This window comes from Poromitra crassiceps, assembly GCF_964638095.1.
Source record: "Poromitra crassiceps genome assembly, chromosome: 1".
In the NCBI taxonomy this organism is placed as follows: Eukaryota; Metazoa; Chordata; class Actinopteri; order Beryciformes; family Melamphaidae; genus Poromitra; species Poromitra crassiceps.
Window position 1 is genome coordinate 111,177,549 of NC_139623.1, and position 14,811 is coordinate 111,192,359.

Below are 14,811 nucleotides of genomic sequence, written 5' to 3' on the forward strand. Positions count from 1 at the left end.
TGCACTTTATTGTTATTGTTTTGAAAAGATGTGCAGTGCAAAACCGCTTCATTGCAGCCACTAATACAGTGAGAATAAGACTTAATTCTCTCACAAATGGACTTGCTAATTTTCTTTAAACATTTTTCTTCCTCCAAAGTGGGCCATGACAGAAAAACGTAACCTGCTGTAGCTGGTGTACCACAGTCTTCTGTTGTGACTCCCTCTCTGTGAACTGCCCCTCTCTGTAGCTGGTGTACCACAGTCTTCTGTTGTGACTCCCTCTGTGTAGCTGGTGTACCACACTCTTCTGTTGTGTCTCCATCTCTGTAGCTGGTGCATCACAGTCTTCTGTTGTGTCTCCCTCTCTGTAGCTGGTGCATCACAGTCTTCTGTTGTGTCTCCCTCTCTGTAGCTGGTGCATCACAGTCTTCTGTTGTGACTTCCTCTCTGTAGCTGGTGCATCACAGTCTTCTGTTGTGTCTCCCTCTCTGTAGCTGGTGCATCACAGTCTTCTGTTGTGTCTCCCTCTCTGTAGCTGGTGCATCACAGTCTTCTGTTGTGTCTCCCTCTCTGTAGCTGGTGCATCACAGTCTTCTGTTGTGACTCCCTCTCTGTAGCTGGTGTACCACAGTCTTCTGTTGTGTCTCTCTCTCTGTAGCTGGTGCATCACAGTCTTCTGTTGTGACTCCCTCTCTGTAGCTGGTGTACCACAGTCTTCTGTTGTGTCTCCCTCTCTGTAGCTGGTGCATCACAGTCTTCTGTTGTGACTTCCTCTCTGTAGCTGGTGTACCACAGTCTTCTGTTGTGTCTCCCTCTCTGTAGCTGGTGTACCACAGTCTTCTGTTGTGTGTCTCTCTCTGTAGCTGGTGCATCACAGTCTTCTGTTGTGACTCCCTCTCTGTAGCTGGTGCATCACAGTCTTCTGTTGTGTCTCCCTCTCTGTAGCTGGTGCATCACAGTCTTCTGTTGTGACTTCCTCTCTGTAGCTGGTGTACCACAGTCTTCTGTTGTGACTCCCTCCCTGTAGCTGGTGTACCAAAGTCTTCTGTTGTGACTCTCTCTCTGTGTGAACTGTCCCTCTCTTTTAGCTGGTGTACCACAGTCTTCTGTTGTGACTCTCTCTCTGTGTGAACTGTCCCTCTCTTTTAGCTGGTGTACCACAGTCTCCAGCTGGTGGCGTTTGCCATCCTGGCCGTCCTCATCATGCGTCTGAAGCTCTTCCTCACACCCCACATGTGCATCATGGCCTCCCTCATCTGCTCCAAACAGGTGCGGCAGTCTGTCTTATTGCACAAGTGAAGGATGTAATTCCACAACATTATATACTGTATGTACTGAATCTCATTAGTTAGTGTTTCACAAGGAAATATTGTGTCATTTTGTGTTTTAGTAAGCAAAGTTTAGCTCCTTTGACAGTAGTCCATAATTGTTGCACTTTGTGCCACCAATCATTTTCTAAGAGAAGGTGTCAGCATTTTCTTCTTGAACAGTGAGCATCTACTCTTGGAAAGAACATTTTCTCTATTGATTTATCCTGTTCATTTGTTTTTATTTGATTTATTTTTTTTTGCTATGGGAAGGTTTGCTGAGCCTGCATGCTGTTCTTCAGCAATGCCCTGCTTCACAGTCATACAGACAATAGCTTCTTTTTGGTTGGTCATTTATGTAAATCAGACTGAGAAGTTACTTCTGTCTGTGTACAATCCAAGATGGCTGCACGCGCATCGCCTCGTTTGTCTGTCCTGTGAGATCTGTCGTTCTTTTGTTTGTAAAGTGAAAACGTACCAGTGTTGCATGTATAGAGCCCAACTCTCTTGGGGTGTATTCACACCTGTAGGTCGTTTGGTTTGTTCCGATTCAGGTACTTCATTGATACAATTGTTGCATTTGTGCCTTGGTTCGTTTGTGTTCACACAGCCACAAATCAAACGGTCCAAATAGTATTGTCAAGCCTCCTGGATTGGCCAGCAGACACTCTGATAGGCTAATAGCCTCTCGGGATGGAAAAAATAATTCCCAGAGATTTTCTTATATGATTATAAGAATGCGTTTTGTTAGACCTACATTGTAGGCTATGTCGGGGCGTGCGCCGTGCGAGGAGAGAGAGAGACAGAGAGAGAGAGAGAGAGAGAGAAAGAGGGAGGGATGGGAGAGAGAGAGAGAGAGAGAGGGAGAAAGTTATTTATTTATGTAGGCTATGTAGCCTAAGCCTATGTATTTATTTAGCCTATTTAGGCTATCGGGAATTTGGAGATATAAGATCAAAGACCCTCGCAACTTCGATCTGCTATTACTATCACGGAGACTTCAGATGATTAGTCTACACATAGGCTATATGAACACCTGTCCTGTCAGGAATAAAATATTAATAAATAATTTAATAATAGTCTACGGACATTTCGAGGAAGACATGCAATCAGTCTGATTGTCTGATTGTATCAGACAATCTTATCACAAAGGTAAAGGTAAAGTCCCAATGATTGTCACACAATGTGTGAAATTTGTTCTCCGCATTTGACCCATCCCCTGGGGGAGCGGTGAGCAGCAGCGTGCGCCGCGCTCGGGAATCACATGGTGATTTAACCCCCCAATTCCAACCCTTTGATGCTGAGTGCCAAGCAGGGAGGCAATGGGTCCCATTTTTATAGTCTTTGGTATGACTCGGCCGGGGATCGAACTCACAACCTCCCAGTCTCAGGGCGGACACTCAGACCACAAGGCCACTGAGCTTTGGCCACAAAGAAGGCTGGCTCTGATTACCACGATTTGTTTTCATTTATTGAATGGAGACCAGAGGAAAGTTGATTGAGTTCAAACTAGGGATGTTCATCAATTATCGAAAATCGATAATCGATCGTTAAGGATTGGAATCGATCCTGTGGCATTTGGATCGATTTTTTAATTATTAATTTTTTTTTTTTTTTTTTTTTTTTTTTTTTTTTTTGGACTAGGTTTGGGTGGAATTCGTTCCTCCTCGCCCCACTCCATTGCACAGCCGACTAACGTGAGGTGGAGCTTCATATAGTCTCTAGTTTTCTGGCTGGGCACAGGCCTTTGTGCCAACAAAACTGTTTTAAACATGGGAAATTCACACCGGCATGCGCCGGGGGCAGCAGTGTTGGAGAGGAGACACATTGAAATAAAGAGTTCATTGAGGAGAACACGTTGTCTTTCGTATTTTCTGCCATAGGCATTCATTTTGTAAAAAAAAAAAAAATTGAAAATATTGAAAATTTTCTAAGTATTAATAAAATCGATGATCGATAATTGATCGTTAATATTCACCGATTATCGATTTTGGAAAATTTTCAAAATGAACATCCCTAGTTCAAACTGCTGATGTGATGATCCAAAAATCCCGCAAAGTTTATCCATGCAAGTCATAAGTCGCCAAAACAGGATCTGAATGAAATTTTTTTGTTTTTAAACGATAAAAATGCCCGTTCTTCAGGCCATTACGCACAGCGCAGCTGACTACGGCAGCTGGTTTATCCAAAAATGCGCACTGTTTCCTGCAGTTGTGGCGGATCGAGGTCGGATCACGTTCTCACCACAAACTAACCGCACCAGAGTTCGTTTAAAGCGGACCGAGAGCACCCTTTCTTGGCGATCTCCGTCCGCTTGTTTTGTCCCGCATCCGAGTGCGATTGCTGTGTTCACACTCCCCCAAACGAACCGCACCGAGGGGGAAAATGCTCTCTGTTTTCGGAACAACTGCTCCAAACAAGATAGGTGTGAATACACCCTCGGATATCGAGCGGAACTCTCTATTTTATTTGTTTGTGTTGTATTATTTTTGCTTATCTGATTGTCTTGTTTGTAAATGTATGATGTTTAATGTTCTATGTGGACTCCAGTAAGAGTAGCTTGTGCTTTGCATAAGCTAATGGGGATCCTAATAAATCAAATCAAATCAAATACTGATACATACAATATAAATAGGAAGTATAACTAGATACACTGCATCACCGTGCATTACACACAATCAATATTTTAGGTTCTCAAATTTTTGGTAGTACTACTCACACAGTAAGCTGATATCTCCGTCATGTTTTATTGTTTCTCTTACCTCTCACAGTCATTCACACTCTCTCTCTCTCTCTCTCTCTCTCTCTCATTCTCTGGCTCTCTCACCCTCGTTGGCACGTCAGTTGTTTGGCTGGATAGGGGAAAAGTTTAAGCTGCAGACGGCGGTGTTTGTGCTCATGGCCGTCATGGCCGTACAGGGCCTGGCCAACCTGCAGGCCCAGTGGGGCATCATGGGGGAGTTCAGCAACCTGCCCCAGGAGGAGCTACTGGACTGGATCCACGAGAACACCAGTCCCAGTGAGTGACGGTGACGTCATCAACCTGCGACTGACACACGACAGACGTTCAAAATGAAATGTCACAATGCAGTATTGCCAGAATACCACATTATAATTATGAATTGTGAAAAGTGGAAACTATAAGCACAAATCCATACGATTGTGCAGCTCAATCAAGTGTACTTGATTGTACACTTGTTCTCGAAGCACCATTGTTGACCCCTAGCCCGGTTTCTTAGTTTATTTTACTATTATTTTTTTATTTCTTTGACAAGGACAATGCACTGTCTATAAATATGCAACAGTAAGCCAAAAATGATTGTTGTCTTGTTTCAGTTCGATAGTTGGTTAAGCAATTGACTGAATAATTATAAGCAATAAGTAATTCAACTCCCCCGCTCCCCCCATGATATAGTTGCTGATCCATACCTAATGCATTCTTAGGCTTAGATTGACAGTAGAGCAAACCCTTCTTTTAACAGCGCCATTTTTTCTTTTCTCCATTTGCCTCATATATTACTGTTGTGTGTGTGTGTGTGTGTGTGTGTGTGTGTGCGTGTGCGTGTGCGTGTGTGTGTGTGTGCGTGTGTGTGTGCGTGTGCATGCGCATGTGTGATGCAGATTCTGTGTTTGCCGGAGCCATGCCCACCATGGCTAGTGTGAAGCTGTCCACTGGTCGGCCCATTGTCAACCACCCCCACTACGAAGACGCAGGTCTGAGGTCAGTACAGCTCCCAGCACACTGCAGCACAACTGCTACTACACTAACATCAGATGTCCCATGCAGGTGTGGGAAAAGTCTGGAGAAGGAATTTGATCAAGAACGTAACAGTATTTGGCTGGTGGCAATTTGTAGCCTAGTGGACAGAAAATAATACATATACATCCGTATATGTTATATTAAATCAGATAAGATAAGATAAGATAAACTTTATTGTCCCCGGGGGAAATTTGTCATAGGCCAATAGGCTGCACACAGCCACAATCACAATACAGTTCCAGTACAAAACAGGGAAGGAAACACAAATGACAACAGTGACAATAAAAAATAATATGGGTCCCCTACATGATTACCAGGAGAAACGGTTTGGGCATCACTCTACAGAGCAAGTATAAGACAAGATAGATAGGAATAGATAAGATAAGACAAGAAAGATGGCTTATCGCCATCCTCAACATAAAGTGCACCAAGTGTTGATCGGGCTGCGCTCACCCAAGATATTGCACAGTACAGTACATTTACAGGAAAAATGCACAACAAGTAATAGGTCATAAAAATAAGATAAGTAAAATAGTAAAACTCAACTAGAACGGGCTAAATTTGCTAGAGCAAATTTAATTGTGCTTGCTGTGCCGCGACGCTCCGCCTCCCTGCAACGCCCCTGCCTTAGACCCCGCCCTCCCATCCAGTATCAATACAGCCTCAATCGGCAATGTGTAGCTAGGATGTGTTTAGGCCGTTGCAAGGGTGGATTAACTGGATGCTACGATGTTTTCGGCTCATCGGTATAGGGCGTTTGTAGATCGTTGCTAGGGTGTACTAAATAGTTGTGGGTGGGAAATGGGCGGGCCTTTGTGAGTATAAGTGGGAGGAGCCAATGAAACCAGGGCAGAAAGAATTTTTATCGTAGAAGCTACGGTTCCAAACTTACAAACCAAAACGTAAAGAGGGCAGCTATAGCGCCACCGTGAGGTCAATTGGTATAATTTTTTAGGCCAGATTAGAAGAGTACTCTATGTACCCAATTTGGGAACAGTCGCTCTTACGGTTTGTGAGATACAGCTACTGAATGCTGCTATAGCGCCCCCTATAGGCGAAATGACACAATTTTATTTTTATCAGCTCAGAGTACATATGTGCATACCTGGACCAAGTTTGGTTCGGATCGGACAATGTGGTCCGGAGTTATGGCAATTTTTGTGAAATAGACCCCGCCCACAACATTTCGGAAGTCGATTTATATCGCAACGGTGTGGAATTTAAAAAAACGTGAAATAAGTTTTGTGCGGGACAGTCCAGACACGCTGTGTGATGTGGTTTGGTGAAGATCGGGCAAAATTTGAAGGAGAAATAGCGAAAAAACGCTTTTCGACAAAATTCAAAATGGCAGAAAATCTACTTAGACGGAAATGGGCGGGTCTATATCAGCAGATGCGGAATGACCCAAGGAATCCAGGGAAAAAATTATTTTGAATGTAGCCCTTACGGTTCAAAAGTTATGGACCAAAACGTAAGGACGGCTGTTATAGCGCCACCATCTGGTCAACTAGTGTAATTTTCCCGCACATAGTAAAAGGTGACTCTGTAAACATACCTACGAAGTTTGGTAGTGGCAGGTCATACGGTTTCTGAGCTAGAGCTAATTTAATGCCAATGATTTCGAAACCCCATTCAAGTGAATGGGAAAAAAAATCGTACGTTAACGCGAATATCGCGAAAACCGTCCAACGAAACCCTTAGCAATCCAAATGCGCACGATTCCTCAATGAGCCGCACGTTTTGATGTCTCCCATGTCTATGTAGTGTGACAACTGTAGGATAAATGGCGAACACAACTTTTGACCAGAAGAAAACAGAATAAAGATAAAGTATGAGAGATTCTAAGATTGTGCTTGCCTATCAGCAAGCACAATCTCATTCAGAATGCTGCTGCTAGAGTTCTAACGAAGACTAAGAAAGCTGATCATATCACTCCAGTTCTTAAGTCCTTACACTGGTTGCCAGTGTGTCAGAGAATAGATTTTAAAATACTGTTATTAGTCTATAAATCACTTACTGGCCTAGGCCCAAAATACATAGCTGAATTGCTCCCACGCTACGAACCATCTAGAACTCTTAGGTCAACAGGGTCCAGCTTATTAACTGTCCCTAGGATCAAATCAAATCACGGGAAGGCTGCATTTACCCACTATGCTTCTGCTAGCTGGAACAAATTGCCTGAAGACCTCAGATCTGCCCCAACCTTACTTACTTTTAAAAATAGACTAAAGACTTTTATGTTTACCGTCGCTTTTAACTGCTGACAGCTACTATGCAAACCCAACGAGTCCTCTATAAGTTTTAGCTCTTTCTGCAACTGCTGCGCCTGTTGCTTATTGCACTTTTTATACTCTTTTTTTTTAGTTTTGTTGTGATGCTTTTAAATGTCCATTTTATTTCTTCTTTTCGTTTATTTTCCTGTCAACCATTTTATGTGCTTAATGAAGTTGCTTAACTTATTCTCTGCCAAAGACGTACTCGGACGTACTTTTAACAATGGCGTTCTGTGCCAAGGACGTACTCGGACGTACTTTCATGTTTTGCTTGTTTACATTAGATCAGACCCTTTCCCAGCCTGTGACATTGTTTCAAGTCAAACTGATGAAAAGAACCCGCTAAATCACGTTTAGTATTTATAGTATAGTCACCCATTTAGCAGTAAACAGAGTCCGTTAGTGAGTGACGATCATGAGCGGCCATTTGTGCATTGAGCAGCATTTGCGGCCATTGAGCAGCTGCCTGTGATTCCTGAGAGAGAGAGAGAGAGAGAGAGAGAGAGAGAGAGAGAGAGAGAGAGAGAGAGAGAGAGAGAGAGAGAGAGAGAGAGAGCGAGCAAGGGTTAATTTGGTCCGTCCAGTCTTGGACTATCTGGTAAATAAGTTCCAGGAAGTAAAAGTCAGTAAAAACTTTTTTTTTTTTTTTTTTTTTGGGAAAACAAATACTGTATATGTCTGATGTGTCACTGAGGCAAAAAATAAAAGGCTCAAAAGAGAGTTCTGCTTGAAACGGTGTCATTCACTAAAAACCTATTTTTCTCATATTTTCCTTCCGAAGGAGGGCATTTTTAGTGAAAACAAGCTAACTTCCACTGCTTGTAACTAAACAAGGAAACATGGTTGAGTTTCAGTTTTTTACAAGGGGTAAGAAGAGAGTCTCTGCTTTATTGTGAGATATGTTGTGTAATTTTATTCCTAGCACAGAATATTCTGTGGGTCCTGGAAGATCAGGAAATATGCTCAAAATCCTGGCACTGGGAGCACACAGACCGAAATGACCCTGGCAGAGAATGAGTTAATGCACTTTTTATACTCTTTTTTTTTTTTTTTTTTTTGTTGTGATGCTTTTAAATGTCCATTTTACTCTCTTCTTTTCTTTTCTTTTCCTGTCAACCATTTTATGTGAAGCACTTTGAATTGCCTCTGTGTATGAAATGTGCTATACAAATAAACTTGACTTGACTTGACAATAATAAGAACAGGGCAAAGTGTGACTACCGGTACTCATTTCGTAACGTGACGACAGAAGTGGGACCTCACCCCACCGAAGTGTGGATTCCCTCAACTCTGGTGCAGTGCTACCACCTACTGGACAGGGCAAGATTTGTGGCTTTGTTCAGCAATTTCACTGAAGTTGGGAGAGAGTGGAGAGCTTAAAGCGGTTGCTTTTACATCTGCTAGTTCTGTAATGCCTACCAGAGGGTAGCAGTTCATAATCGGCATACAGAACATGGGAAGGGTCCCTAAGAATTTTTTGAGCCAAACTAATAGTTTTTTGCTCGTAAATGGTCTGGAGGGATGGGTAGTCTCTGTTTCCCATCACTTTCCAAGCAGATTTGACTAATCTTTCTATTTTTGATTTTAGCTGAACAGTAGCGTGCCGTACCAAGCAGCCATACCATATCTGATAAGGCTTTCAAAATTCAAATTCAAAATACTGACTACATTTTCAGATAATTAAATTAAGGTTGGAAAACGTGTGGAATTTTGAATTGGGGAAATATGCAGGGAGCCTTTAAAATAAACACTCAAAGATATCTCTGGTAACTCATGTTCTGGACCCATTGATACTATCCAAATATTTACAGTTCCATTCCACATAGAGAACAGAGTATTCAAGTACTTTCTGTGTTATTTTTTTGTTTTTGTGAATCCAATCCAGTTGTCTCTTTGCTTGTAATCTTGTTATGTTGTTTTTTGGGGTGTGGCTTTAAAGCCTTGGCGTTTCTTTCTCATCTGCACAAAATAGCAATTTGCATGCATTGTATATTTTCATATTTTCTTTTTTCATATTTCACTCTATTTTAAATTTTTATTTTATCCACCTTGTGCATTCTGACAGTGTTGTGAAAAATGTGTTGTTTCGTGGCAGGGAGAGGACCAAGCTGGTGTACTCCATGTACAGTCGCATGTCTGGAGAGATGGTGAAGAGGAACCTGATGAAGTTGGGGGTGGACTACTTTGTCCTGGAGGACTCATGGTGCACCAGGCGAACCAGGTAACTCAGCACCGCACTCTGCTAGCTTTTACAACTTGTAGCTGATCAACGCTCTTATCCAAAAAGTGCTAGCTGTTGAGGTACACTTATCTTACTTATAGAATGAAGGAAACTCTATCCGTCTTGTCTGAATCCATTTATCTCCGTAACGGGTTGGCCGATCGATCTAAAGCGGCACATGGGCATTGAGCATTGGAATAGGCAGGAAGCTGCCCACCCTCACTCCAATTTAAACTGTTTATGAGCATTTTTCCTGCATTTCTGATGACATCATTACTGATGATATAACTCACTGATGACATCATCACTTATGACATCACTCATCATTATTCAGGGGGGGAAAAGTCCAACAAACACTTCAGAATAAAAGTCCAGCCCATCACAATAAAAGTCCAACACACACTTCACACAGCCCTTCACAATAAAAGTCTAACACACACTTCACACAGCCCTTCACAATAAAAGTCTAACACACACAATGAAAGTCCAACAGACACTTCACACAGCCCAAACGGGTTGGCCAATCAATCTGAAATTGCATATGGGCATTGAGCATTGGCACAAGCAGAGACTGACAAAGCTGATTTTTCCATTTTCCTCAATTTAAGCTGTTTATTAGTAGGGATGGCACGATACCACTTTTTCCATATCCGATCCGATATCCGATACCACAATCTTGAGTATCTGCCGATACCGATATCAATCCGATCCAATCTTTTTCCCTCGCTTATACAACTAAGCTGTTAATAATACATTTACCAATGCACTTTGCTTAACCCAGCCATCTAAACAGCATGTTCAATCTGTGGAACAATATTTATTCCTTAAATGAAAGGCTATAGCCCAGAACTCACACTGGAACGTTTTAGGTCGACTTAACTGAGTTTTGGGGCCGAACACGGCGCGACTGGGTCAGTGTGAACATGCCACTCGAACTCGTAGTCGACGTAACTCACTCGCTCTCGGTCCAGCTGGAGAGGGTGGTTTCGGAGCGGCTTGCGTCGCCCTAACCCAACCCTAAATGTGACGCGAGTGATGTGTGAATGCGCGCCGACTTCAGCTCGTCCTAATGCTGTATTTCTAATGTTAACATCAATTCGGCGTTCACAAACATTGAATAAACAGTTATTGGACAAATTACCACCAAGGGCATAGCAAGCCTAGCGTTACAAACGTTAATGTTTACAACTTACCTGGCTGTATGGTGAGGGCTTCACGGTTCAACAGAATCAATCTGCGCCTTGTCCTGCTTTGTCTGGAGATTCGCATCCGCCGCCTCCAGTACATGAAAACATTGTTTTCCAGACGCAGCCGTGCTTCGTTTTCAAATTCAACACTTTCCCGATATTGAAAGAGACAAACGATGTAAACATCCCGGGCTTCCTTTCCGGGTGAAATTACGCTATACGCGTCTACTTCCGTCTGGTTGGCATGGATACATGACGCTCCACTCCGGCCTGGGCGCGGTGATAAAAAGCATATGTGAAACGGAGCCGCTCTAGTTGAAAATTGAAACATTGTATACTTTTCACTGCTGCGACAGTGCCTGGCTCGACCCAAATATGTGTGAAAAAGCCCATAGACTCAGTAATGCACTAATGCTGCTTCTTTTTAAGCCTTCACACACACACACACACACACACACACACACACACACACACACACACACACACGTCCTTGTTATAAACAAGGGGTGGAGCGCAGTTCACGGATCATGGTGTTTGTAAACACGGGCACATGGCCTAATCTAGTTTTATTTGGCGTTTTCAAGGAAGATTTGGATTTTTGGGATTAATTATAATAAGGACTAACAAGAGGAGAGAACAACTAAGTTTATCGTTGCTGAGTTGGGTGAGTTGGTTCACTTCTGGGAATGGTAACGTTACGTAGCCTATTATTGATTGTGATATTGTGGCATGCTGGGCTGCAGAATTGACGCGGCTGGCGGTGTGTTTTGAGGCTCACCGATTTCTAGTTGGAGTGAATCTGCATCTGATCTCCTCTCTCCCTCTCTCTGTAACGTTGCTGTCACGTTGTGTGTGATACAGTGACCATTGTGTCAGGCAGCCAGTCTGCAGTGCGGTGTTGAAGTTTCCAACGCTTAAAAAACACTTGCATCGTATTAAATTACATGTGGCTTTTTTCTTCCTTGATCAATACAGCTGTCGTGACAACACGACGTGCAATCTCACTCTGTTCACATGCAAGATGCTGCGGTTGTTCATCTGCGTCCGTGACGGCGCATTGCTCAAAGTTTAGTGAAGCATTTAGTGATTTAGTTTAGGCTATGGATCGGATCGGATTCTACTTCTTTTTCCCACCAAATATCTGATCCAGTGATTTGGGCCGGATCGGCTCCGATACCGATACTGAGTTTCGGATCGGACCATCCCTATTTATTAGCATTTTTGCCATTTTTGGTAAGTCTGCATGGAGTTGTGGTGCGTCCATCCAGGGACTGCTTCGACCAAACAGCATGGGAAGAGTTCAGGGCTGCAGGGGACCTGGACGAATATGCAGAGACGGTAACAGGCTTCATAAAAAAATGCACAGAGGATATAATCCCCCAAAAAATAATCAAACTAATGCCAAACCAGAAACCCTGGATCAACAGTGATGTCCGGGCTGCCCTCCACGCCAGGACCACCGCCTTCAACTCTGGAACACCAGAGGAATACAAGCAGACAAGATATGCCCTCCGAACCACTATAAAAAGAGCACGGACGAACTCAACGCGTTCTACGCTAGGTTTGACCCCGCTGCCAGAGCGCCCCCCCTCCTCTCCTACCCCTCTCCACCCCACCACCTCTCCTCCCCACCTCCTCTCCTCCCCCCCTCAGCCACCTCTCCCCCCCATCACCCCTCCTCCTCTCCTCCCCTCCATCAGAAAGTGACCAGCCTCAACGACTGGCACCCAATAGGCCTCACGCCCATAGCCAGCAAGTGCTTTGAAAAGCTGGTTATATCACAGATCCGCCCCACACTCCCCCTGGACCACGACCCGCTACAATTTGCATACCGCCCCAACAGGAGCACAGCGGATGCAGTAGCACACGTGCTCCACACCGCCCTCTCCCACCTGGAGGGGAAGGACACCTATGTGAGAATGCTGTTCGTGGACTACAGCTCAGCATTCAACACCATAGTACCCTCCAGGCTGGTACGCAAGCTCAAGGATCTGGGACTAAACACAGCAATGTGTGACTGGATCCTGGATTTCCTGACAGATCGCCACCAGGTGGTGAGAGTGGGCAACCTCACCTCCTCCCCACTGACCATCAGCATAGGAGCGCCCCAGGGGTGCGTCTCCAGCCCCTTCTGGTACGACCTCTACACCCACGACTGCGTGGCGACTCAATCTTCGAACACCATCGTGAAGTTTGCAGACGACACAGCAGTCGTGGGGCTGATCTCCAGGAGCGACGAGACGGCCTACAGAGAGGAGGTGGGGGCCCTGGAACAATGGTGCCAGGACAACCACCTCTCTCTGAACATCTCCAAGACCAAGGAGATCATTGTTGACTACAGGAGGGGGGGGGGGGGGCACACCCCCCAAACCATCCCCACAACAGCCTGTTCTCCCTGTTACCCTCAGGGAGGAGATACAGGGTCCCAAAAGCACGCACAAATCGCTTGAGGGACAGTTTCTTCCCGCAGGCCACGAGACTCCTTAACATACACAAATAGTGTAGTAGCTGTACTGTACCGCACTGTAGCTGCTACCATTATGTATGTCTAATGTTTAATTGTATGTTTAATTAGGTATATGCTATTTGCACCTGTATGTCAAATACGTCGAATTTAAAATGTTTAAGCACGTCTAAAGTATGCACATGACATGTGCACCTATGTGCAGTGAATATGCCACTGTCTCTGACTTGTCTTATCACTATACTGCCTTATTGCTTGTTGTGTCTCTTGTTGTTTTTGCACTCATATGCCCTGTTATATTTGTACTATGTTGTAAACGGAGTCCACAGCACAAGAATTTCACACGTGATACTTGTACCACGGAGTGACAATAAAAATCTTGAATCTTGAATCCCCGAGTATGAACTAGTACCGTAAATTTCGGACTATAAGCCGCGGCTTTTTCCCCGTTTTTTGGCCCTGCGGCTTATATAACGGTGCGGCTTATCTATGGATTTTTTCGGGGGGAAAAAAAACGGAATTCTCTCTTCTTTAGCACTCTTTCTAACTATAAATCCACTTCTGTTTTAATTTCCTCTCTTGCCCTCTTTTCACCACACCGCGGACACTGTGTGCACTGTAAAAAAAAAAACACAGGTGGTGTTGTGTTATGTTGTTTTGTTGAAATGTTAATAAATGGGAGCTTCCTCAAACAGCCATCTCTTTCCCGACAATCCCCTCTGTGCATGAACCCTTACATATGGTAATTAAACATTAAAACACAATAAAAATAAAAAATAAAAAACATTAAAACACCTGCGGCTTATAGTCCGGTGCGGCTTATATATGTAACAAACAGGCAATTTTGCTGCTGCGGCTTATACTCCGGTGCGGCTTATAGTGCGGAAATTACGGTAGTTTGTTATTCTGAATGAATATACGCCCCCCCTCTTGCTCACTCACACATGTTTTTCCTCCTCTCTCTCTTCCAGGCCAGGATGCAGTATGCCAGAGATCTGGGATGTGGAGGATCCGCAAAACTCCGGCAAAATCCCTCTGTGCTCCCACATATCCAGGAACCCGGGACCTCACTTCACCACAGTGTTCTCCAATAACATTTACAAAGTTCTCAAAGTCCCCAAAGCCAAAGTTGCCAAAGATCTCAGATAACAGCTGGGGTCGGACTGGTTTAGCAGAACCCTCTAGCTATTTCTATCTTTGTGTTTTTGTTTTGTTTTAAAGGATTACCTTTTTTTGGTCAGTCTCTCTGTTGGAGAAGCCACTGCCATTGCTGCTTTTTACTCCCCAAAGCCCAAACCCTCACAGCTGCCCTTGCGGTGCTCTGATTCATTGAGCAGTGGACTAATGAGCAAAGATCATTTCCCATGAGTTTGTAATATAGGAATCGTGACGACCTCAAGGTTCTCGGTTGTGTGTGTGACTTCAGGAAACTTTAGGTAGGTTAGGGTTAGGGTTAGGGTTAATGCTAATCGTCCCTGTTGCTGCAACCTGTCGCCCAGCCACGTTCCCGCTCCACGTTCCCACTGATTCCTAAGCGATGTCAGAAGCATTGAGGCGTCTCAGTTCTGCGTTTAGTCCGTTGCCTTGGTTCTGTTACATGGAATTTTTATTTTGAGA

The 14,811-nt window shown here is 44.0% G+C and overlaps 1 protein-coding gene across 1 annotated transcript in view; it reads left to right on the forward strand.

Moving 5' to 3' along the window:
- Nucleotides 1–14,343, forward strand: part of dpy19l1l (dpy-19-like 1, like (H. sapiens)) — a gene marked incomplete at both ends in the record, with an annotated part of 93,504 nt that extends 79,161 nt beyond the window's left edge. Inside the window, 5 exons of the mRNA XM_083649427.1 lie at nucleotides 1,132–1,251; nucleotides 4,134–4,308; nucleotides 4,911–5,010; nucleotides 9,418–9,543; nucleotides 14,166–14,343. Of these exons, the coding sequence (XP_083505553.1) occupies nucleotides 1,132–1,251; nucleotides 4,134–4,308; nucleotides 4,911–5,010; nucleotides 9,418–9,543; nucleotides 14,166–14,343 (699 nt within the window). The remainder of the gene's footprint in view (nucleotides 1–1,131; nucleotides 1,252–4,133; nucleotides 4,309–4,910; nucleotides 5,011–9,417; nucleotides 9,544–14,165) is intronic.
- Nucleotides 14,344–14,811: the final 468 nt, after the last annotated feature.